We start from the raw sequence: 25,615 nt of genomic DNA, 5'->3' as shown, positions 1-25,615 counted from the left end.
CCAAGGTCGGTACACGGAAGTCAGACATAACATACAGCAGAACGCCACACCAGAAAACTCAGGCAATGCTGGCTTGCAGTGCACAGAGTTCAATCGTGTTTCCTGTTCGAGGCTAGGTTGGAGCCATGCTGAAAGAGAAGATTACTTAACAAGCAGGTTTGAGAGCGTGGTCCCTAAACCGATACACAGACCAGAGAAGTAAGCAGACAGACAGGACATGAAACATTACTGCCGATCCATGACAGTAAACCAATTCAGGGTCGGATTCTGGGGATGGACCTTCCCAGAACAGGATGAGCTTCCTTGGGAGGGATTGCAGAATCTGACTGTAATGCAAAGGAGACGCCACCAGGGGCAGCAGACTAAGCATAGCAATAGGTGAATGAAAAGAAATATAAGTAGCAACACATGGATGTAAAGGGTTAAGAGCCTTTTAACATTTGGGTATTCCACACATGAGTCTGATCATGCATTAATCGTCCAGATGTAGGAGAGCCAAGCAGGGCTCAGCTGTCACTGAAGCCTATGGATGTGGATGGGAGCCATTAAGGGCACTGAGAGACCACAATATGGCTCCCATCCACAGGCTCCAGTGACAGCTGAACCCTGCTTGACTCTCCTACAACAGGTTGATTATTGGGCAATCTGACCAACATGAAGTAGAAGACCCACATGTTGTAAGGCTCCTAATCCTTTACTTCTGTTAGTTGCTATTTACGTTGCTTGCTTTTCATTCACCTATTGCTGCCCCAGATGCTGTAATCCCTCCCAAGGAAGCTCATCCTGTTCTGCGAAGGCCCATCCCCAGAAGCTGACCCTGAATGATGTTTCTACAAATAAATGTCTGATATCACTATTTTGTCTTGCAAGACTATTAATTGTCGTGTAAATAAAGGAGATTTATTACGGCTACACTCAGATGCGCCCTCTTCTGTCTATAATCACCGTAGAGAATCTTAAGTCTCTTGAGAGGTGCATCCAGCTTCTTCCCAGCAGCAGCACAAGGAAAGAGGGTGCACTGTGATGTATGGGAGAGTGGGGGACTCAACTTCTGATGGTGGGGTGGCTCTTGACATCTAATGTAAATGGGAAGGGATGCACTGGACATCTAATCTAACAGATACAACCGGCCCTTTTGAGGGCAATCATAATGCTGACGCGGCCCACAATGAAATTGAGTTTGACACCCCTGGTCTAGTGCATATAGATGGAAAATCTTTTAACTGTCTAAACTTATCTCACCTGATATTGGACATTTGGATTTTCTGGGAGTATCTCAAGCTGTATCAAGCTGTGAAAGTTAGTGGACAGGAAAATATGAGGGCAAGAAGACCCTTGATTGATCCAGTGTCTCAGAATGGCAGCCAATAGTGACAGCCCATCCACCTAGAAAAACACATAATATGCATCCAAATTCTTTAAATTTACTGCTTTCTGTATCAACCTTTGTATTAATTTTTTTTTTAAGGATCATGAGCAATGAGACCTTATTTATAGTGAAATTGAGATCCACCAATAAGGTTTTGAACAATTTTGCAATATTCAATATATTTCTAGCTGCCAAGTTAGTAGTATGTTGAATATAAATGTTTGTGCTTGCCTCGGGATGTCTGGTATTGTGTAATTTACCAGGGCAGCACTAGATATTTTCAGAGCATGTATATTGTCAACCAAATTAATAAGGCAGTATATGTCGCATTGCTGAAAACATTGAGAGGTGGATCCGGGACAGACAATAAAGAGACTTGCAGGCAGAGAGTACCATCTGGAGGGGACAATGATAGACTGAGTGCTCCTAAATACTCACATCTCCCAAAGGCACTTGCCTTTGTCCCATTTATCCCCAGCCAAAACTGTTTTTCTATAGCGTGGGGAAAGGTTATAGCCTCTGAAGTTTTTGTTGTTTCCATACTCTCATCACATTCTATCTTTGTGACAGGGTGTCGTAGGGAAAGCGATACAAAAGCCTCTCCAATGGAGCTAGATACAGCAAAAAAAATTCTGGTAGAGTGAAAATATTCCTTTGCTGTGTGTACCTTCCTGTCCCAGTGACCTCTGCTTTCTTTATTGCTTGTTATGGTGTCACAGGAATAAAAAGAGGTGAAATCTCCCTAGTAGGGGGCACACAGAGAATTACAAGCCTGACAGAAATGTTAACCCTGCACCTTTATTCTTACAGGTCAGGTTAGAGTTGGCCTTTAAGCAAGCTTGCAAGAGAGAAAATATATTTCTTACTGTATTAGTTCCTTTTCCAAATTCATCAATTAAAACAAGAGACTTCACTGTTGCATTATTCACTGCTCGTGTCACCTAGAATTTAAAAAAATGTTTCATATATAGACTGAGTTACTAGTGGATTTATAAAAACATGGAAAAGGTAAAGTGAAAGCAATCCAGAACATACACATATAAAAAAAAACTTTAACTAGAACTCAATGCACAACCCATCAGGGCTCCTCCTTCTGACATTCTGCAATTGGATCGAAATTCCGGGAGTTCAGCAGGGACCAGCTGAATGCTTTCAATAGCTAATATAAGAGACCAAAATGAAGGGAATAAAACAAGTTCATTGCTCAGTTTTAAATATATTTTAAATGCCCAAAAAAAAAAAAATTTGAAAAAATTGTCTATTGGGTCATTTGCTATAGTTAAGAACTGCATTCATTTCTGTGTCAGTAGCTGCTCAGTGGGAAATCCAAGTCCCAGTAAAATGTACTTTATGGGGAATTACCCTTGCTGAAAACGTTATTCCCAAGAGCTTAAGGGGTTGTAAAGGATTTTTTTTTTTCCTAAATAGCTTCCTTTACCTTAGTGCAGTCCTCCTTCACTTACCTCATCCTACGATTTTGCTTTTAAATGTCCTTATTTCTTCTGAGAAATACTCACTTCCTGTTCTTCTGTCTGTAACTCCACACAGTAATGCAAGGCTTTCTCCCTGGTGTGGAGAAAGCCTCTTGAGGGGGAGGGGGCGAGCAGGAGGGTCAGGGCGCTCTCTACCTTGCAGATAGAGGAAGGAGATGTGTGTTACTGGGCGTCCTGACACTCCTGCTCCCCCTCCCCCCTCAAGAGGTCTTCTCCACACCAGGAAGAAAGCCTCGCATTACGGTGGTGAGTTACAGACAGAAGAACAGGAAGTGAGGATTTCTCAGAAGAAATGAGGACATTTAAAAGCAAAATGGAAGGATGAGGTAAGTGAATAAGAACTGCACTAAGGTAAAGGAAGTTATTTAGGGAAACATTTTTTTCCTTTACAACCCCTTTAGTACTATATGTTTAATGGTCACACTGCAGAGCAGACACATGAAACTTTGCTTTGCTAAAGAGGGACGCTTTTTCACAAATAATCAGGCAGCACTGTCTTCAATGATTATTCAGACTTTCAAGCACAATCTTTACAGGTGCATAGTTATCCTCCACCAAAAAATGTAAAAAGTCTATCCCCTAACAGCATGTCAAACAACACACAGAATTGCCAAGCTCAACTTACCAACCAATCAGCAACCAACCAAATTCACCTGTCTAACAGTGCGTTAAAAACAGGGGTTTAGTTGAACGCATTTGCAAATACATGCGTAAGCTGCAGGCCCCCTCAAGGCTCCCCGTGTACTGCAGACCCTAAGGCCCCTTTCACACTGGGGTGGTTTGCAGGTGCACCTGCAAATCGACCGCTAGCAGGACCGCTCTAAAAGTCCGGCTAGCAGCATCTTTGGAGCGGTGAGAGGAGCGTTGTGTTTACCGCTCCTCCACTGCTCATTCCCATTGAAAGCAATAGGAATCCACGGCTATACCGCCGGCAATGCGCCTCTGCAGAGGCGCATTGCCAGTGGTATTAACCCTTTTTCGGCCGCTAGCGGGGGTTAAAACCGCACCACTAGCGGCCAAAATACCGCTGCAATTCTGACTGTATTGAAATATCCGACGGCTAAAAATATCGGCGCTATACCGCCACCGCACCTCCCGCTCCGGTGTGAAAGGGGCCTAACTCTAAAATTTAAAGAGTCTCCTCAGTGGAAGCACATGTATGCTAATGGATAGATGAAGGGCAGATGACTGGAGGGCGCCCAACCCTCCTTAAAGGAGCAGGAACACACTAAACACCCAGCACATTGCACAATGGCAGCAAAGGTGCTAGTGCGTTGCCTGACCACAATGACAACAATACAACAGTCACTGCCCCTACCTATGACTGGTCTTCACAGCAAGGAGCACTGGAAGGGGCGAACGCATGTCAAAAAACATCAGCATGCTACAGTGAAGGACCCATGCTTTCTGTGGAGAAGCAGTCCAACTCTAGGGTTCTCCAGTCAGCAGGGAGCATGAAATTGGCTGATAACGGAGCTAATAGTTTGACTCAGCAGGATCTATGCATATGCAATATGTACAGTAAATTTTCTAAATAGGTTCCTTTAAGCTAGTGCATTGTCAAATAACCCCCAGCCAGAACAGCTAAGATGATGGGGGCAAGCTTACCGAGGAGAAACAGGAAGTGAGAAATTCAGATAAAGAAAAAAAACATTTAGAAGGGAAATCGAAGGAAAAGGTAAGCGAATCAACAATGCACTAGCTTTAAGGAACTCATTCAGAAAATAAAAAACAAACCTTTACAACCCCTTTAAAACTAAAGGTACATGTAAACGCAAAACTCTTAAGACACATGGGCCCGGATTCAGATACAAATGCGTAATATTATGCGGGCGTAGCGTATCTCATATACGCTACGCCGCCGTAACTTTGAGAGGCAAGTCCAGTATTCAGAAAGAACTTGCGCCAAAAGTTACGGCGGCGTAGCGCATATTGGCCGGCGTAAGCCCGCGTAATTCAAAATAGGCTGTAGGGGGCGTGTTGTATGCCAATTAGCCATGACCCCACGTAATTGACGTTCTTAACGAACGGCGCATGCGCCGTCCGTGACAATATCCCAGTGCGCATGCTCCAAATTACGCCGCAAATAGTCAATGCTTTAGACGTGAACGTAACTTACGCACAGCCCTATTCGCGTACGACTTCCGCAAACGACGCAAAATTCGACGTTGGCCCGACGTCCATACTTAACATTGGCTACGCCTCATAGAGCAGGGGTAACTTTACGCCGGAAAAAGCCTTACGTAAACGACGTAAAAAAATTTGCCGGGCGGACGTACCTTTCTGAATCGGCGTATCTACCTAATTTGCATATTCGACGCGGAAGTCTAGGGAAGCGCCCCTAGCGGTCAGCGTAAATATTGCACCCTAAGATACGACGGTGTAGGAGACTTACGCCGCTCGTATCTAGGCAACATTGAGGCATATCTGATTCTATGAATCAGGCGCCGAGATGCGACGGCCCGCATCCGGAGTTACGACGGCGTATCTGGAGATACGCCGACGTAACTCCTTTCTGAATCCGGGCCATAGCAAATAAGTAAATATTATGTAGAGAGCAAATAAGCATTTAGTTTAAAAAAAATGCAATGCTTTTTACTTTTATTATGTGTTACTGCTTAGTCACTTCACCACACAGCTCACATTTAGGCTCCATTCACACTAATGCTTTTTTTTATACATTTTGCAGAAATGCAGGGAATTTTTTTAACATAAGTTCCTATGGAACATGTTCACATCAATGCTTTTTTTGTGCCTCTGCGTTTTTGGAAAGGGTCGGGGACTTTTTTTCCTGCAAAAAGCAGCGTTTTACATGTAATAGAATTCAATGGACACGCATCTAAAAGGCAAGTAGCGCGTTTTTTTTTTTTTTTAAACCTGATTATATCTGTTAAAGGAAATGTACAAAAAAAATAAAAAATTTGCCAGCAAAAAAAAAAAAAAAAACACAACACAAAACACGGTAAAATCGCGGCAAAAACGCGTGTCGAAAAATGCAGCAAGCACCACAAAAAGCACTGCAAAAACGCTCAAAAGCAACATGCATAGGTGTGAATCGAGCCTTAAAGTGGATGTAAACCCAATTCATGAAATTTGAGCTGGGCACATATATCTGCAGTATTTTGTTAGCTCTCTTCAAAGAGCCTAGTTCTGTGTCTCTCTCCTGACTTGTTCCTGTTATCAGCCTGATAACGCCTGACAAATTCTCTGACATCAGATAAAAGCAGCCTGAAATTTCTGGTAGGGAGCTGGCCCATTACAAAACACATCTGAGAGTCTCTGCCTATGTGGAGGGGGGGGGGGGGGGGCTGTATGCTCAGACATCACACTATGTGTTAACCAGGAAGAGAAGATTTCTTAACACGATCCAAACTTTTTAAACAGTATATAAATGTGAAGACAGCAGATATTGATGTAAAACCTATGTAGGGAGATTTGTTTCTTTTCTGTGTATCATCTGAGGCTGTTCACTTCACTGGGTGTATGGAGGGTTTACATCTGGTTCATGGGGGTGGGTACCTTATTACATTGAACAGTGGGGGCATTACACTCCCCATCTGTGTATGCTACATTCCAGAAGGCTACACCTGTGGTTTAACAGTGAGGCTTCAGCTGGAACCCCTGCCAACCCATAAAGCAGGGATTGGAAAAACGACCGTGGGAGATACAGACACTCTGTACATCAGCATAGGTCCTGTACCTCCGAACCACTCTATGGGCACAATTCATGGAAGAATCTGTTTCTGTGCTTGCTGTGGTTAGTTTACATCAAGGAGAAGTGGGACTTGTGGGATAAACCAGGAAATTGACATCAAAGGAGGCAATGAAAGGAATGCAGATAACAATGTGAAATATACACGTGAACCAACACACGCTTAACTAAAAAGGGTTTTTCTTTTTAAGTAACACTTTCAGGTGAATCTGCCATAATGCAAAATACCTGTGATTGAAGCCCCCATATTCTCTAACTCCAGGGCTGCATTTCAGTTCCAGGACAGTGTTGCTGAGCCTAGTCACCTTCACTGAGTGTATCCTCATTGACCTTAAACATGTGCGCAGCCCAGGAATTAGAGGAAGGCACCTTTTATCTGAGGTTTCTCATGCACAAGAAATCCACACCTGGTTTAAGTCAATCATAAAAGTAGACAAGCCGAGTGATACAGATTCCCGTGTTTGTAAGCGTGTAAAGATCCCATCGATTGGCCCGATCTCGGCATATGAGGCAGGGACGTAGCTTCCAATCATTGCCATAAAGACAATTAGGCCAACCTAAGAAAGTGAAGAGAGGGTGATACAGTAAGAGGTATCAGGCTACTAGCAGACATTCAGCAAGATTTTTTTTTTTTTTATAAATTGTATAAAAAAATACTGAAACTAAAAAAAGAAAAAAAATAGGATTTTTGTACTCACCGTAAAATCCATTCCTCTAAGTTCATGGATGGACACAGCAGCCTTTGACTGTAGTGTTATACACTCTCTTCCAGGAGAGTTAGGCAGAAATACAGCACTTAAAGTGTTAACAACTTTTCTTCAGTGCAGCTCCTCCCAGGGGGCGTGGTTCCCCGGGTATAACCCACACCCTGCTCTAGCAGCCTCAGTTCGTAACAAGCAGTACAAACAAAGGAGGGGTGGGTGCTGTGTCCGTCCATGAACTTAGAGAAATGGACTTTACAGTAAGTACAAAAATCCTATTTTCTCTTCCGTTCATGGACGGACACAGCAGCCTTTGACTGTATGGACGTCCCCAAGCAGTATCAAAAAATTTGAGGGGTGGGAAAAACAACACAGCAAACCAAGCTTCACCCCAAAACAAAACTGGAGTTACTCAACGAAGGAACTCCAACCTTAAATTGCCGCCTGTAACACCCTGCGGCCGAAGGAGGCATCAGAAGATGCACTCACATCCACCTTGTAAAACTTTGAAAAAGTGTGGACCGACGACCAGGTCGCTGCCTTACACACCTGCAACACAGAGGCTTGATGTCGGAAAGCCCAAGAGGCACCGATCGCCCTGGTCGAATGCGCCGTGACCCGAAAAGGAGGCGCCCGCCCCTTCAGGGCATAGGCATGAAGCACAACCTGTCGGATCCACCTAGAAATGGTGGCCGACGAGACTGCCAGACCCTTTCTAGGACCAGTCACCGACACGAACAGTGAGTCCGACTTCCGGAACGGAGCTGTTGCCGATAAGTACACTAGAAGGGCACGAACCACATCCAGGGAATGTAAAGTGGCCTCCTTCTGGTTCTTCGGCTGAGGACATAAGGATAGAAGAAAAATGTCCTCATTAATGTGAAAAGCGAAACAACCTTTGGGAGAAAAGAAGGCTGCGGACGCAGCAGCACCACCTTATCCTTATGGATGACCAAGTAGGGGGCCTTGCAGGACAAGGCCGCCAGTTCAGACACCCGTCTGATCGAGGTAATTGCTACCAGAAAAACCACCTTCTGTGACAGAGTCAACAAGAGGATCTTCATAATGTCCTCAAAGGGAGCTTATTGAAGCACCGAGAGGACCAAATTCAAGTCCCATGGGGGCACTGGAGGGCGCACTGGAGGGGCCACATGCCGGACCCCCTGCACAAACGTGCGTATCAAGGAGTGCGCTGCCAAGGGACGCTGAAAGTAAACAGCCAAAGCAGAAATCTGACTCTTGACCGTACTCAAGGCTAGAGCCTGTTCCACTCCCCACTGTAGAAACATCAGAATCCGGGACACCACGTATGTATGGGGGTGCCACTTCATCTCCTCACACATAGAGATGTAGGCCTTCCATGTACGATGGTAAATTCTCCTAGAAGTAGACTTCCGTGCACGTAGCATGGTAGAAACCACCGAGCCCGATAGGCCCTGGTCCTTCAACACCTGGCTCTCAACAGCCACGCCGTTAAAGCCAGCGACTGTAAAGCAGTGTGGAAGATCGGACCCTGCTCTCAGGGGTAGACGCCAGGGGACGTCTGCCACCAGACGCACTAGGTCCGCGTACCAGGGGCGGCGCGGCCAATCTGGGGCGATCAGGATTGTTGGAATTCCCTTGGCTTCCACCGTGCGCAGCAGGCGAGGAAGAAGTTGCAGAGGAGGGAAGGCGTAAATTAGACGATAGTGACCCCAAGGTGCCACCAACGCGTCCGCCCACGGGTCTCTCGACCTGGCCACGAACCGTGGCACCTTCCAGTTGAGACTGGACGCTAGAAGGTCCACGTCTGGAGTGCCCCATTTTTGGCACAGACTCTGAAACACCTCCGGGTGGAGAGACCACTCCCCTTGATCCAGAGTTGTGCGACTTAGGAAGTCGGCTTGCCAATTCTGAACTCCCGGAATGTACACGGCTGATAGAGCCGGAAACTGACCTTTCGGCCCACCGAAGGATGTGTGTGACCTCAGTCGCTGCAGCTGAGCTCCTTGTGCCTCCCTGATGATTGACGTACGCCACGGCCGTGGCGTTGTCGGACTGGATCCTGACCGGTCGGCCCTGCAGATCCAGGGACCACCTGGCAAGGCACAGCTTGGTTGCTCGAAGCTCCAGAATATTGATCGGTAGGCGGGACTCCTCTGAGTCCAACGCCCCTGGGCTGACCGGGTGCCCCAAACGCCCCCCCAACTGGAGAGGCTGGCATCCGTCGTGACCACCGTCCAGCGGCACGGTATAAAAGACTTCCCGGTCCGAAGCACCGGAGATGTCAGCCACCACACCAGGGAAGGCTCAACTGAATCTGGTAATCCAGAGAAGACGGGAGCTTGTCCCAACGAGACAGAATTTCCTTCTGTAGCTCCCTGGTGTGGAATTGGGCATACGGGACTGCCTCGAAAGAGGCCACCATCAGACCCAGAACTCTCATGCAGAATCGAAGAGACGACCACTTCTGGGTTGACAACTGCTTTACTGCAGATTGCAGGGTCTTCAGTTTCTCCGTCGGGAGAAAAACCCTCCCTTCCGCGGAATCCAGGACTAGTCCCAGGTATTCCAGTCTCTGGGACGGAACTAACACTGACTTCTGGATATTCAGAAGCCAGCCGAACTCTTGGAGAGTCTGACACGTGATAGACACGTCCTCCTCTAATTCTGAGGAAGATCGCAGGAGAAGGTCCTCAAGATATCCCACGATATCGATCCCTCGCTGCCTCAGCAGGGCTAGTATCGGGGCGAGCACCTTGATGAAAACCCGAGGTGCCGAGGCCAAGCCGAACGGAAGGGCCACAAATTGAAAGTGGTCCTCCCCGATCGCAAAGCGCAGAAACCTCTGATGTTTTATGCATACGGGAACATGTAGGTACGCGTCCATGATATCCAAGGACGCCAGAAAGTCCCCCTGATGGAGAGCCGCCATCACTGAGCGAATCGACTCCATCCTGAATTTTTGCACTTTGACAAAACAATTGAAGGCCTTGAGGTCCAGGATTGGGTGGACCCCGTCCTTCTTGGGGACCACGAACAGACTGGAGTAAAACCCCTGAAACCGTTCCTGCGGTCAGAGTCTGTGACACCAGAGTCTCGGCCAGAACCGGCCTCACAGCCGAACTCACTACAGTGAAGAGGGAGCGAGCCACAGCCTCCACTCTCCTATGAGCAGGGTCCTTAAATGCAGGAGCCCCTTCCACAGGCAACGTGGTGGCCTTGCTCAATCTGGACATGGAAGGGTCCACAGACGGAGGAGAGACCCACTTTTTTAAAAAGTCCTCCTCAAAGGCATAACGGGTTGCAAAGTTTTTTGGAACGGCAAAAACCTTTTGCGGCATATCCCATTCCTTGTACAACAATTTGTCCAAATAAGGAACACAAGGAAACACTTTTGCGGTGCGTGGCGGTTTGCGGAACCCAAAAAGGGACTGGCACATTAGGTGCCCCTGCCACATCCACAAGTTTCTGAGTATCACGCACCACAGAAATAAGAGCTCCAACAAACTCCTTATCAGCGACTGACCCTGAAGCAGAGCCATCATCACTGTCTGCGTGGGTTAAGCCTGCATCATCTGACATTACAGAACCAGAAGCAGAAGCAATAGCAGGGCCCGATTCTGCGTCAGAGACATCCCCAGAAGCAGGCTCAGGGAGGGGGCGCTTTTTACCCCCCTTCTGGCCAGTAGCTGCTTCAAACCTGGCGAGAAATGCCTCTAGGACAGCCGACATTGCCTCAACAGATGTGGCAGGGGGAGGGGCACCAAGGGTTAACTCAGGCATTGCTGGGGCAGAAGTACCCGGTTCAGGCTCCATAATGCCCCACCGCTGTGTCACCCTGAACTGCAAGACAGAACCACCCACCGGTCACCTCCTGGCTGCTAAAAACAGAGGTAGAGGCCCCCAGGGAACTCACCACCCCACCCGGTGTAGCGTGAGCTGAGACAGATCTGAGGTGTGCACTGTAGCATTAAATAACATAATAAATAATCAGAACAATGCATACACTCATAACTTTATTGGACTAAAATGAACACAGTTTATTTAGGGGTAACCCAAATTAACAATATACTTTAAATAACCATCATAACAAAACTGACCTTGCCCTAAAGTTATAGACCAAACCAAGCCATAAAAAAGTCAAAAGATACACATTGTCCATCCAGGGCTAGACAGGATGACTAATCCCCACAAAATAAAACTAACAACTTTCCTAATAAACAGAAAAGGAAGAGCGGATGGTAAGCAGTGGTCTGGCCTCCTCAGGCAGTCTGGCCGACAGTGAGAAGGGAGAGTATGATATAGCAGCTTCTTGTTTGATGATAAAAAGCCCACTGTAAAAAGCAGATAATTATAAGTCTACCACTGGGGAACGCTGAAACCCTGTTAAAACTGCCAACATATAAGTACAAGGGATAGGGCGGAGTAAAGTGTCCCTTGTCCGATTGTCCTCACTAAACACTAGAGAAAATGGGTGTAGCTGGCCATCTAGAACATGTCCTAGGTAGCTAATATAACCTACATGTATATACAGCTAAACCTGCTAAGAACCTAAATGTAGTGCACATGTTTATATGTGAGAGACAAAAGCAAAGTTATTCACTGTGATTTTATGCTTGAATGTCATATAACAGTTGTATGTTGTGTTCACAGAAGCAAAAGAAAAAATATGCCTTTAAGAATCGTTTATTTATATGACAGTGAAGATTAAGCTCAAATTACACACTAGATTTCATACCAGAAAGCATAGAGTTAAGCTTTTGTGACTCATCAGGAGTCTTTGCCCAATCACAGCTAATCTCACATTGAGCAGAGTCTTGACCCACCACAGCCACCTTTGCATCCATTCTGTCTGGGAGGTTCCTTATACTGTACATGTGCTGCAAATTCATTCCACATGAAGACAGAGCAGAGCAGACATACAGAGTTCAGTTTTATGGAAGCAAGGGCCTAAATAGGTACGTTACACAAGTTATATATATGTTCTTATTGTAAATAGTGTGATGAAAACTGTATACTGATCTAGTTGTGTGTTCACTTGTAGTTCCACCGAACTAAGCCACTGAACTAAGTCACATCCCTTTCGTGCATTCAGTCATTCAAACCAAGTCACATCCATCCACTCTAACAAGCTACCTGCACCAAACTCATTATCGAACTAAAGCAACACTGAGACCGGCAATAGAGGAATTTCAGAGTAATAGACAGTCTTGTTGGACTAAAAGTCAGAGATATCACAATTCTTCTAATGCCACAGCGCATGAGGCACTTTCTAGTGCTGTGCCTGCCACAATGGGTCATTCGTTTTCTTTAGATTCACTCAGGATTGTCAGTCATATTTGGAAACATGATCATTAAATTTGCCACCTGTGCATTTGCTGTGTCACTTGTAAAAGAAGGCTAGCCATGTAAAATAATCTTATATATACACAGTGGCGTATCAGCCATGGGTGCAGGGTGTTCACAGGCACACAGGCCCCCGAGGGGAGGGGGGCCCACTGTGATCAACCCTGCACACATGGATGATTGCCCCTCGATTCACAGACGGGGATGATCGGTGCGGCGGGAGGGACAGCTGTAAGCACTGAGTCCCTGCATGCAGCCGCTTCTCCTCCTCTGCCTCCCGCGGCTATTAGTGCTTACAGCCGTTTCTCTCGCCTCACCGATCCTTCCAGGCTGTTCTCCATGTCCTTCTCCTCCCGTTCTCCTCTTACGCTCCCTGTCTTCTCACCCAGCTCGCTGTGTCCTTCTCCGATCCCCTGTTCTCCTCCTCATCCGCCCCTCATTCTCCTCCGGCCCGCTGTGTCCCCCTCCTCACCTTGTCCCCCGCAGTCAGCTTCCTATTCTCCCGCGGGCTGTGGGGGATGTGTCAGGATGGAGAGCAGAGGAAGGGGCTGGTAAAGATGTCATTTACTGGCCCCTTTCTTTCCCGAATTGGACACAGAGAGCAATCGTTACCGAACGCTTCTCTTTGTCCTGTAATAACTGAGCAGAGTAACCTGTGTGTTACTCTGCTTCAGTTTATGAATGGACAGGAGCCATGTCCTGTCCATTCATCTTCAATGCTGAGAAAGGGACTGGGGAATCTTTGTCCTCGGTCCCTTTCCCTGTTTTAAAGGGGAGATGTCAGGGGTCTGTTTAGACCCCTGATATTTTACCAAAGACCACCGACAAGGCCAATTAAAAAAAAAAAAAAAATGTATATAAATTGTAAATTTTTTTATCAAAAAACTGATGACACGTACTATAAGTAGTAACATTCAAGCTTGCGGAGGGGAACAACTGCATGCAGGAGCAGATGGAATACCTGCAGCAAGCAAGGAGCAGTGAAGCTGTGGCATTTCAAGTCACAGTCTACCAGAAACATAAGAATAGATGGACTTTTATTACAGGTCTTGCTTTCTTTTATAAATGACCCTGTGGTGACGGGGTCACTTTAAAGGGGGTACACTGGGATACATAAGTAGATAAAGGGTCACAAGTTACTGGCTAGGCTTACTGAGCTAAACTACTTTTGAACTTTTTCATTACCAGTGTTTTATCACTTGTACTTTCCCAACATTGCCTGTTACCATTACCTGTTTGAGATACACACTTTTTCCACATGAATTGGGCCCTGTGAGGATTTTTATTCTCTTTTCTTTTTCACAGGTCTGAGCTGGATTTGGAACAAATGTTCCAGTGCAGAATACCATTATGGGGTGTCTAAGAGTCAGACAAGCAAGAAAAAAATTAGAAAGTGAGATAATGAGAAAGGGGAAATGGCATAAAATGTATGGCTGGTTATAAAACAATTAGCCCATTGTGCAGTAACAACTTTATGTGGTGCAAAAAACTAATAAACATTAAGTAAATACAATTCCAACCTTTTACTACACCGCAGTTAGAAGCATGCATAAACTTTACATATGCTGCCACCATATTATAGAAAATTGTAAACCTTAGAGTAAAAAAACAAATAATACTCTCTGGTAGAGCAAATCATTTCACAATCAATATAGAAGTGCTCATATCATAAAAAAAAATTAAAAGGTGCTAGTGAAAGCGATACCGACAAAGTTCATGCATCCATCCGTGATGCCTTCATTTGAAAAATTAATAAGGAAATAAAATAAAAACCATGTAAATCAGACACTGGCAATGGTTGCTGGAACCAATCAGACCTTGGGGCTGCGGACTAAAAAATTGTCTGAACGCATCGGTCAGACGGCCACCTTCTCCACCGCTCCTTCTGTGACTGACCGAAGCCTCAGCAACACGTTGTCCAGGAGGACCAGGAAATTGTAACCTCCTAGGCACTGGAAACGCATTGCACAAACCTTTCTGCAAGGCCTTCCGAAGATGTTTAATCCTCTTCCCCCCCGGCGAAGGCTGGATAAGTTCCACAACCTTACGTAATGTAACGTGGATCAAGAAGGGTTGGGTTGCCAGCCAGTAGTGATCCCTCTCCTTGATACCTCGAATCCGAGGGTCCTTTCGCAGGCTTTGCAGGATCAGGGAGGCCATGCAGCATAGGGTTGCTGAGGCATTCGATCCGGAGTCCATGGGTTTCTGGGGAGTGAAAACGATCCCTTGAAAACTGCTGCTGATGCAGAGTGCTAGACTTCACCTCATGCTGACACAATCCTCATCCTCCTCCTGTGTAAGCGGCGGGCCCGCAGGAATACTGTCTGGATAAAGGGGGCCTTGAGAGGTAAGGAAGTCCTCCTCTTCCTCCCTCTGTTCTGCCTCAAATACCCTGTCCATTATTCCACGTAGCGTGTGCTCCAACAGGAAGACAAGAGGGACAGTATCACTGATGCAGGCACTGTCACTGCTCACTATCCTCATGGCCTCCTCAAACGGTGACAGGACAGTGCCACCAAATTAAGGATGCCAAGCTCCCCTAACCCTGTCCTGGTGCCATACTCGCACAGGTACTCATTGATGGCCCTCTGCTGCGTGTGCAGCCGCTGTAGCATTGCCAACGTTAAGTTCCACCTGGTGGGCATGTCACAGATGCGGCGGTTCTTAGGCAGGCTGAATTCCTTTTGAAGGTCAGCCAGCCGAGCACTGTCATATGACCTGTGGAAAGGCCCACAGACTTTTCTGACCTGCCTCAGGAGATCGTGTAAGCCCGGGTACCTGCACAAGAACCGCTGCACCACCAAATTAAGGATGTGAGCCCCACAGGGAACATGGGTCAAGTGTCACTGTCGGAGGGCGGAGAGGAGGTTGGTGCCATTGTCGCAAACCACCATTCCTGGCTGCAGCTGGCGTGGCGTCAACCACCTCTGAGCCTGCCCCTGCAGAGCTGACAGAATCTCTGCCCCTGTGTGGCTCCTGTCCCCTAAGCAGACCAACTCAAGCACTGCATGGCATCTTTTTGCTTGCGTAGCCCCTAGAACGCCTAAGAAGCACTCCCCATAATGTTCGCTATTCGGCGAACATGCAATGTTCGAGTCGAACTCATGTTCAACTCTAACATAAAGCTCATCCCTACTAGCTATAGACATGAGATGACGAGGCAATGATATGACTTTTGAAAGATCTTGTTCTTCATACACATGGACAATCATTTCAGCTGTATGTGTTCTGATAACCCTGGTATTGGCATTATAATGGGGGAAACAACAATTGTCCTGGGACTTTCGTTTCAAAGATTCAATTTCCTAATCCTAACTATTAATGTCATTTTCGAATCATCCGAAACTTTTTCATATATAAACTATACATGTTTTGGTTCTTAAAAAAAATTATCTGCGCTTTTGTTTGTCTACCCATTTAAGGAGGTACATCACATAATATACTGATATCTTATATACAAAATAAATGACAGCTCGTTGACTCTTTACCTGCCTTCTTTTATAGTTATAGTGTTTTTCTGGGTGTAGCAGGGGCGCACATATCCATTCTCACGGGCAACAACAGCCATGGCGAGAAGCGCATCCAACTGCCCAACATACTCAATGACTTTGTGTAGGACGGCTGACCTTTCCAGAATTAACGTCTGCAACTTATGCATGATTATGGTCTCGTGGTCTGTGTAGGAAAGCAAACATATTATTTGATCCACTTTTCATAGAACTCTCTCAAATCCATCACATCACTACATCTTTGAGAAATTTTACTATATGTTTTGTATTTTGGTGTACTTCGTCCTAGTTATTAAACAATTTTTTCTCCAATTTATATGACTGAAATGCAAAGTTGCAATTTGGACGTGAAGAGAAAAAGGACAAAAATGTATGCAAATAGAAAAACAAGATTACAAAAAAAAAAATCACTTGATTTTGAGGGGAGCTTCTCTAAATTCTCATAATTGAAAATAAAGTATAAAAGGTGGAGTAAATCAAAGTTTCTCAACCTTTTTTTCAGTCAAGGCACCCTTTAAAATTATGGACAGTCTCAAGGCACCCCATTCTAAAATGTAAAAACTATTCAAATAGCTTTACATAACACAGCAACATCTAAGGACAGCCAACGTTGGAGGTGATTTTTTTCTTCCAAAGAAAATGCACTCTTTACGTCTAGAGGAAAAGAGATTTCACCTCCAAATACGGAAAGGTTTTTTCACAGTAAGAGCTGTGAAAATGTGGAACAGACTCCCTCCAGAGGTGGTTCTGGCCAGCTCAGTAGATTGCTTTAAGAAAGGCCTGGATAATTTCCTAAATGTACATAAAATAACTGAGTACTACGATTTGTAGGTAAAGTTGATCCAAGGTAAATCCGATTGCCTCTCGGGGGATCAAGAAGGAATTTTTTTCCCCTGCTGTAGCAAAAATTGGATCATGCTCTGCTGAGGTTTTTTGCCTTCCTCTGGATCAACTGTGGGTATGGAGTTGGGTGTATGGGATTGTACTGTGTTTTTTATTTCGTTTGTTTATTTTTTGTGGTTGAACTGGATGGACTTGTGTCTTTTATCAACCTGACTAACTAACTATGTAACTATGTAACTCGTGCACACTGGTACTGACTAGTATTCCAATGTCTCTTCTCCCTCAATTTTTCTCCATCAGTCAGCTAATGTGACCCCAGTGCTGAGGAAGAGGGGCACAGAAGGGTCAAACAAGGATGTTGTGGAGGCAACAGACATCCTTCTTGTCAACTGATGATGTCATTGGTTGTTAGCATGCCAGGGTCTAGAAAGTCATAATGGTGCATAATGAAAACCCGTGGCCTTCTGTAACTAAAAGGCAGGCTTCATCCACCTACTGGCTTGTATACAATTGATCAATTTTTAGGCATTTTTGCCAAGGCACTCCTAAAGAAGCTTCAAGGCACCCTGGTTAAAAAGGGCTGGAGTAAATGATCACCAAACTAAATATTTTCAGTCTTTATCATTTGCCCTTTATCTGTAAAACAAATAATAAAAGAAGTTTAACATAAATCACCTTGTCATTTTAGTGTATACAGTACCTTGAAAAAGTATTCATACCCCATGAAATTGTCCACATTTTGTCATGTTCCAACCAAAAATGTAAATGTATTTTATTGGGATTTTATGTGATAGACTGTTGGAAGGCAACATAGTTTAATATCATATTTATGGAGTTTTACTTTCTGGTTGATTTGAAAGTTGACCCAGCAGGGTGTCGATTCATGCCCCTGGCAAGGGGGGGGGCTAGGGGGTAGAGCTTGGCACCCGACCACCTGGTGTGATAAGATTGAAATGCTTGATTAACACATCTGCAAACAAGCTTCAAAGAGAACTGCTGCTGCCAAGATGATTGATGAGTTGAGCTACAGAAGATCAAAGGGCCAGCTGTCACTGAAGGTGACCCAGGTCACATCACGATACATGGGCAAACGCTGCCCCTAGTGACACTACAGCATGCCTTCTGGAGGATGGACAGAGATTAGGAGCACTGCCTCTTGGCGATATTCCATTTTTATCAGAATCCTAGATGGGCTGACAATGGGGTTGTGTCTGGGTGGTGTATGAATGGAGTTTAAGAGTACTAACTGGGAGCCTCATGGCTCTCTCTTGACTGATGGCTCCCATGCCAGCGAGCCCAGCTGATGATACTGGTCATAGTGGACGACCTTACCCAACGTATCATTGATGTTTTTGTATTTCATATGCTCTGTAATATCTTCCTTTAGTGTTTTTATGTAACCGTTCCTATTTTCTTGGGAAATAAATAAGAAGTTGTTTTATTAAGAATTGTGTTTATTTTCATAGCTAACCTTATATCATTGTACTATCACCAGTAACATTATCAGAGCTTTGATAGTCTAGTCAACTATAGGTATAAAACAAGTTAATACATATATGGAATAAATAGAGGGAATATATAACCCACCCGGAAATATTTATTTCAAACCAACACATAATTGTGAAGTGGAAAGAAAATGATAAATGGTTTTCCAAACTTTTTACAAATAAATATATCAAAAGTGTGGTGTGTATTTTTATTCACCCCACCACTAACTAAAATCTAGTGTAACCAATTACCTTCAGAAGTCACCTAATTAGTAAATAGAGTCCACCTGTGTGTAATTATATCTATAAATACAGCTGTTCTGTGAGGCCCTTAGAGGTTTGTTGGAGAACCTTAGTGAACAAACAGCATCATGAAGGCCAAGGAACACACCAGACAAATCAGGGATAAAGTTGTGGAGAAGAATAAAGCAGGGTTAGGTTTTACAAAAATATCCCAAGCTTTGAACATCTCACAGAGCACTGTTCAATAAATCATCTGAAAATGGAAAGAGTATAGTGCAACTGCATACCTACCAGGACATGGCCGTCCACATAAACTGACAGGCCAGGCAAGGAGAGCATTAAATCAGAGAAGCAGCCAAGATTCCCATAGTAACTCTGGAGGAGCTGCAGAGATCCACAGCTCAGGTGGGAGAATCTGTCCACAGGACCACTATTAGTCGTGCACTCCACAAATCTGGCCTTTTTGGAAGAGTGGCAAGAAGAAAGCCATTGTTGAAAGAAAGCCATAAGAAGTCCCATTTGTGAGAAATCATCAGCAATCATGTGGAAGAAGGTGCTCTGGTCAGATGAGACCAAAATGTAACTTTTTGGCCTAAAAGCAAAACGCTGTGTGGCTGAAAACTAACACTGCACATCACCCTGAACACACCATCCCCACCATGAAACATGGTGGTGGCAGCATCATATTGTGGGGATTATTTTCTTCAGCAGGGACAGAGAGGTGATCAGAGTTGATGGGACGATGGATGGAGCCAAATACAGGGCAAGAAAACCTGGGCTGGAGGTTCACCTTCCAGCAGGACAACAACCCTAAACATACAGCAAGAGCTACAATGGAATGCTTTTGATCAAAGCAAATTCATGTGTTAGAATGGCCCAGTCAAAGCCCAGACCTAAATCCAATTGAGAATCTGTAGGAAGACTTGTAAATTGCTGTTCACAAACGCTTTCTATCCAATCTAACAGAGCTTGAGCTTTTCTGCAACGAAGAATGATCAAAAAGGTCACTCTCTAGATGTGCAAAGCTGGTGGAGACATACCCAAAAGTCTGGGTCCCTGGCTTGACACCTGCTGAAGTCTCCCAATTCTTCACCGTTCCCGATTGGTGAGAATACCTCTCATCAGGTGCAAATAGTGTGTGCTTGTTACATGCTGATACTTGCATTGGGCTGCCTCAGAGGGGACAGGACGAGTGCCATCAGATTACATAGAGCGAGGATCTCCTGTTTACTTGGCGGCCTCTGTAATAGGAAGTCCTGTCTCCTGGGCCTGCATTGGACCAGTGTTCTGTCTATCATAGAAGCCGGTCCAGGAGGCGGGACTGCGTATTAAAGAGGCCACTGAGTAAACAGGAGATCCTCGCTCTATGTAATCTAAAGTGAGGCTGCAGATGGGTACGGATCAGGCTGCAATAATGAGGCTGCAGAAGCAGGCTGCAATAATGAGGCTGCAGATGGGCACTGACCAGGCTGTAATGGTGAGGTTGCAGATGGGCACTGACCAGGCTGCAATACTGCGGCTGCAGATGGGCAGCGACGAGGCTGCAGATGGGCACTGAGCAGTCTGCAATTATGAGGCTGCAGATGGGCACTGAGCAGTCTGCAATTATGAGGCTGCAGATGGGCACTGAGCAGTCTGCAATTATGAGGCTGCAGATGGGCACTGACCAGTCTGCAATAATGAGGCTGCAGATGGGCACTGACCAGGCTGCAATAATGAGGCTGCAGATGGGCACTGACCAGGCTGCAATAATGAGGCTGCAGATGGGCATTGATCAGGCTGCATTGATGGGCAATGGTGAGTCTGCATTGATGTGCACTGACCCTTATTTTTCTTCAAAGTTCTTTAACTAAAATACATTTATGTATTTGGTTGTAACTTGAAAAAATTTTGGAAAATTTCAAGGTATAAATACTTTTTCAAGGCACTGTATGTAATGAGAGAGCCCTACCTACGGCTGTAGATGAGAAAAAGTTGGGCTATGAGATAGCTTCCCTTTTAGTACTGGAAACCTTGTGCATTTTTATATGGGGATGCAGAGTAAGTCTAGATTCACATCTATGCGGCTGCACTTGATGCGTTTTTCAAGCATGTTTTGCAGTGCGTTTTTTAAACCCGCATTTTATTTTATTGTTCTCTTTAAACACACTGTATATAGCTGGTTGCTAAGCAAAGCCCCCCCCCCCCCCCCCCAAAGCACCCTCCCCCATGTTGAAGGAATGCGGCCTGGTATTTTTTTTTTTTTTTTTTGCCCAGATAGTCACTTTTATCAACATTGCTTTTAATCATTGCATGTTACGAAAGAAAATGCAGCTTTATGGTATTTCTTGCATTTAACATTGTAAGCACAATGACCTAATGTTTTAGTCTCACCTCTGATCTCAAAGTGGAGGTCCCCAAGCACTGCATCCAGCTCTTTGGTCCGTGCACTTCTGTAGTGGAGTCGATCTTCTGCTAGAAACTTGAGAAAAAGAAGATGATATTTTGGGTCAACCTCACACTTTTGTATGCATTGAACTCTAAACAGCTAGATCTTTTGGTCTCAATTCTTAATTTTGATGCTGTCCACCTGGGGGATTTGGGTACTTATTATATTATATATACACATTCTAAACTATTTTGTTTAACCACTTAAGCCCCGGACCTTTAGGCAGCTAAATGCCCAGGCCAGTTTTTGCGAATCGGCACTGCTTTGCTTTAACTGACAATTGCGCGGTCGTGCGACGTGGCTCCCAAACAAAATTTGCGTCCCTTTTTCCCCACAAATGGAGCTTTCTTTTGGTGGTATTTGATCACCTCTGCGGTTTTTATTGTTTGCGCTATAAACAAAAATAGAGCGACAATTTTGAAAAAAATTCAATATTTTTTACTTTTTGCTATAATAAATATCCCCCAAAAACATATATAAAACATTTTATTTTCCTCAGTTTAGGCCGATACGTATTCCTTCTACCTATTTTTGGTAAAAAAAAAAAAAAAAAATCGCAATAAGCGTTTATCGATTGGTTTGCGCAAAATTTATAGTGTTTACAAAATAGGGGATAGTTTTATTGCATTTTTATTATTTTTTACTACTAAAAAATCTGCGATTTATTTCATGACTGCGACATTATGGCGGACACTTCGGACAATTTTGACACATTTTTGGGACCATTGTCATTTTCACAGCAAAAAATGCATTTAAATGACATTGTTTATTGTGAAAATGACAGTCGCAGTTTGGGAGTTAACCACAGGGGGCACTGAAGGAGTTATGCTTCACCTAGTGTGTGTTTACAACTGTAGGGGTGTGTGGCTGTAGGTCTGACGTCATCGATCGAGTCTCCCTATAAAAGGGATGACACGATCGATGCATCCGCCACAGTGAAGCACCCGCCGTGGGACCCCAAAATAGCAGGATCAAGGCCACTCTGTGCAAAAGTAACTGCACAGTGAAGGCAAGTATGACGACAGGTTTGTTATTTTTTTTCCCCCTTTTAAATCAAACCTATACAACCCCTTTAAATTTGACATCTATTTTTCTTTTGTACAATACATTTTTGTAATTCCATTATTATTCAGTTCTTGTTTTGTTAAAACATGCAATTACCAAATAATGTCCTGAATCAACATGAAACTATAACATACATGAAGACTTTAACCAGTTAATCACCGCCTTATAGACGATATACGTCTACAAGGCGGTTGCTTAACTCTGGGAGGACGTCCATGGACGTCCTCCCAGAATCGCGCGCACACGGGAGTGTCCGTGACCGCCGGATCCAGAGGACCCGGCACATCACGGATCGCGGTAAATTGCCGCTGATAGCGGCCGTTTACCACGTGATCGCTCCGTCCAATGACGGAGCGATCACATGTAAACAAACCGGCGTCATTTGATGACGCCGGTTCCTCCCTCCTCTCTCTGTACCGATCGGTACAGTGTGAGAGGGGGAGAGCGGGTGTCAGCAGCGCTGTGGATGGATCTGTGACTATTGCAGTCACAGATCCATCCATCCCTGCAACCCCCTACAATACTGTGCAATACCCCCTGCAATACCCCTGCGCCAATACTCTGCAATACCCCCTGCGCCAATACTCTGCAATACCCCCTGCGCCAATACTCTGCAATACCCCCCGCGCCAATACTCTGCAATACCCCCCGCGCCAATACTCTGCAATAAACCCCGCGCCAATACTCTGCAATACCCCCCGCGCCAATACTCTGCAATACCCCCCGCGCCAATACTCTGCAATACCCCCCGCGCCAATACTCTGCAATACCCCCCCGCGCCAATACTCTGCAATACCCCCCCGCGCCAATACTCTGCAATACCCCCCGCGCCAATACTCTGCAATACCCCCCGCGCCAATACTCTGCAATACCCCCCGCGCCAATACTCTGCAATACCCCCCGCACAATACTCTGCAATACCCCCCGCGCCAATACTCTGCAATACCCCCCGCACAATACTCTGCAATACCCCCCGCGCCAATACTCTGCAATACCCCCCGCACAATACTCTGCAATACCCCCCGCACAATACTCTGCAATACCCCCCGCACAATATTTTGCAATACCCGGGAAAAAAATGCGTTTTAACCAATTCCTGCCCGCCGGCCGTCATATGATGTCCTTGACTTTGTGCAGGGATATCTGAATAATGCCTGCAGCTACAGGCATCAGATATCCTCTTTTTTAGTCGGCGATTCCCTACACCATAAGAATAATCATGTCAGCTGTTCCGCCTCTTGATTGTTCTTACGGGAGATGAAAGGGGATGTCCCCCCTCCCTTCTCCCTCCGGTGCTTCTTCCGACTCACCGCTACGATCGAAGCCAGGATCGTTTTTTTTTTTCCAGGCTTCCCAGCCTAGAGGTGAGATGTGGGGTCTTATTGACCCCATATCTCACTGTAAAGAGGACCTGTCATGCTATATTCCTATTACAAGGGATGTTTACATTCCTTGTAATAGGAATAAAAGTGATCAAAACATTTATTTTTGGGGAAAAACATGTCAAACTAAAATAAATAAAGTAAAATGAACAATAAAAAAATAAAAAATAAAAAATGTAAAGCTCCCCTGTTCCCGTGTGCTCGTATACAGAAGCGACCGCACTCGTAAGTCCCACCCACATATGAAAACGGTGTTCAAACCACACATGTGAGGTAATTTTCTAGCAAATAAATGATGATTTTTCCATGTAGGAGAGGAATGTCAGAAATGGTCTGGGTGTTCCAGAACGCCTGAAGGTGCTCCCTGCATGTTGGGCCTCTATATGTGGCCACGCTGTGTAAAAGTCGCACACATTTGGTATCGCCATACTCGGGAGGAATAGCAGAATGTGTTTTGGGGTGTAATTTGTGGTATGCATATGCTGTGTGTGAGAAATAACCTGCGAATATGAACATTTTGTGAAAAAAAAAATCTTGATTTTGCAAAGAATTGTGGGAAAAAATTACAACTTCAAAAAACTCACCATGTCTCTTTCTAAATACCTTGGAATGTCTTCTTTCCAAAAAAGGGTCATTTGGGGGGTATTTGTACTTTTCTGGCATGTTAGGGTCTCAAGAAACGAGAGAGGCTTCAGGTATGATCAAATTGATCAATTTTCAGTAATTGGTACCATAGCTTATAGACCTTATAACTTTCACCCAGACTACATAATAACCAAAACATTTTTTTTTTTTTTACCAAAGATATGTAGCAGTATACATTTTAGGCCAAATTTATGAAGAAAAATAACTTTTTTGCTAAATTTTATAATAGAAATGAAGAAAAATTCATTTTTTTACAAAATTTTCTTTCTTTTTTCATTTATAGCAAAAAAAATAAAAACCGCAGAGGTGATCAAATACCACCAAAAGAAAGCTCTATTTGTGGGAAAAAAAGGACAAAAATGTCATTTAGTTACAGTGTTGTATGACTGAGTAATTGTCATCCAAAATGTGAGCGCACCGAAAGCTGAAAATTGGTCTGGTGATTAAGGGGGTTTTTGTGCCTGGTGGTCAAGTGGTTAATGTATGTTTCATATGTAACCCGTTTATGAAGGTTCTTCCTTTCTAAAGTTTTAAATATACACTTGTATTTCGTATGTAATTAATGTTTATTCATGAAATTCATGTGCAATGACAATACCTCTTTAATAAAAACGTTGTAATAAAAAAATACAATAAAAAAAGTAAAAAAAATTAAAATAGATCTCTGAAAACCCTCCTTCAATTTCAGTAAACACTGCAACATGTATCAATTGACCGCCATCAAAAATGCCTTGTACACACGACCGGTTTTCACAACGAGAAAACTGCCATTTTTTAAATTGGTCGCGAAAACCGGTCATTTCTAGATTGTAAGCTCTAACGAGCAGGGCCCTCTGATCCCTCCTGTATTGATTTGTATTGTGACTGTACTGTCTTCCCTAAAGTAAAGCACTGCGCAAACTGTTGGCGCTATATAAATCCTGTATAATAATAATAATAATAATAATGTGTATGCTCCCTAGAAGTTTTCTCGATGAAAAAACTGTCCGCACATTTCTTAAACCAGCTCTCTTTTTTTCTCGTCGTGTTTCCCGTCAGTCTTTTTCTCGTCACGAAAAACAGTCATGTGTATGTTTTTCCGAGGGGAAAAAAAATGCGCATGCACAGAATCAAGTATGCAGCCCAAAGGGTGGCGCCATTTGAAAGGAACTTCCCCTTTATAGTCATACGCGTTGTACGTCACCGCGCTTTGGTCAGACTTTTTTTTGCATGAACGTGTGTATGCAAGTCAGGCTGGAGAGGAATCGCGTCAGAAAAACTTTGTTTTTTTCCTGCCGAGAAAAATGGTCATGTGTACGAGGCATCAAAGCTCTGTACCCGAGACTCGCCAATACTTTATATTTACATTGGTGCCCCTTGACAGGACATACAGAGGGTTGGCCTACCACCGTGCCCACAATAATTGAGTCC

General features: G+C 44.6%; 1 protein-coding gene across 1 annotated transcript in view; it reads right to left on the bottom strand.

The window, feature by feature from the left end:
- MSH5 (mutS homolog 5) overlaps positions 1–25,615 on the bottom strand; it is a 108,244-nt gene that overhangs the window by 12,811 nt on the left and 69,818 nt on the right. The window contains exons 17-22 of the mRNA XM_040323504.1: positions 21,059–21,146; positions 16,092–16,278; positions 13,836–13,962; positions 6,982–7,131; positions 2,236–2,310; positions 1,243–1,386 (exon numbers count right to left, since the gene is read on the bottom strand). Of these exons, the coding sequence (XP_040179438.1) occupies positions 1,243–1,386; positions 2,236–2,310; positions 6,982–7,131; positions 13,836–13,962; positions 16,092–16,278; positions 21,059–21,146 (771 nt within the window). The remainder of the gene's footprint in view (positions 1–1,242; positions 1,387–2,235; positions 2,311–6,981; positions 7,132–13,835; positions 13,963–16,091; positions 16,279–21,058; positions 21,147–25,615) is intronic.

This window comes from Rana temporaria, chromosome 9 (assembly GCF_905171775.1).
Source record: "Rana temporaria chromosome 9, aRanTem1.1, whole genome shotgun sequence".
Classification (NCBI taxonomy): Eukaryota; Metazoa; Chordata; class Amphibia; order Anura; family Ranidae; genus Rana; species Rana temporaria.
The sequence above is the reverse complement of the archived record's forward strand: the minus strand, read 5'-3'. Positions and strand labels throughout refer to the sequence as shown.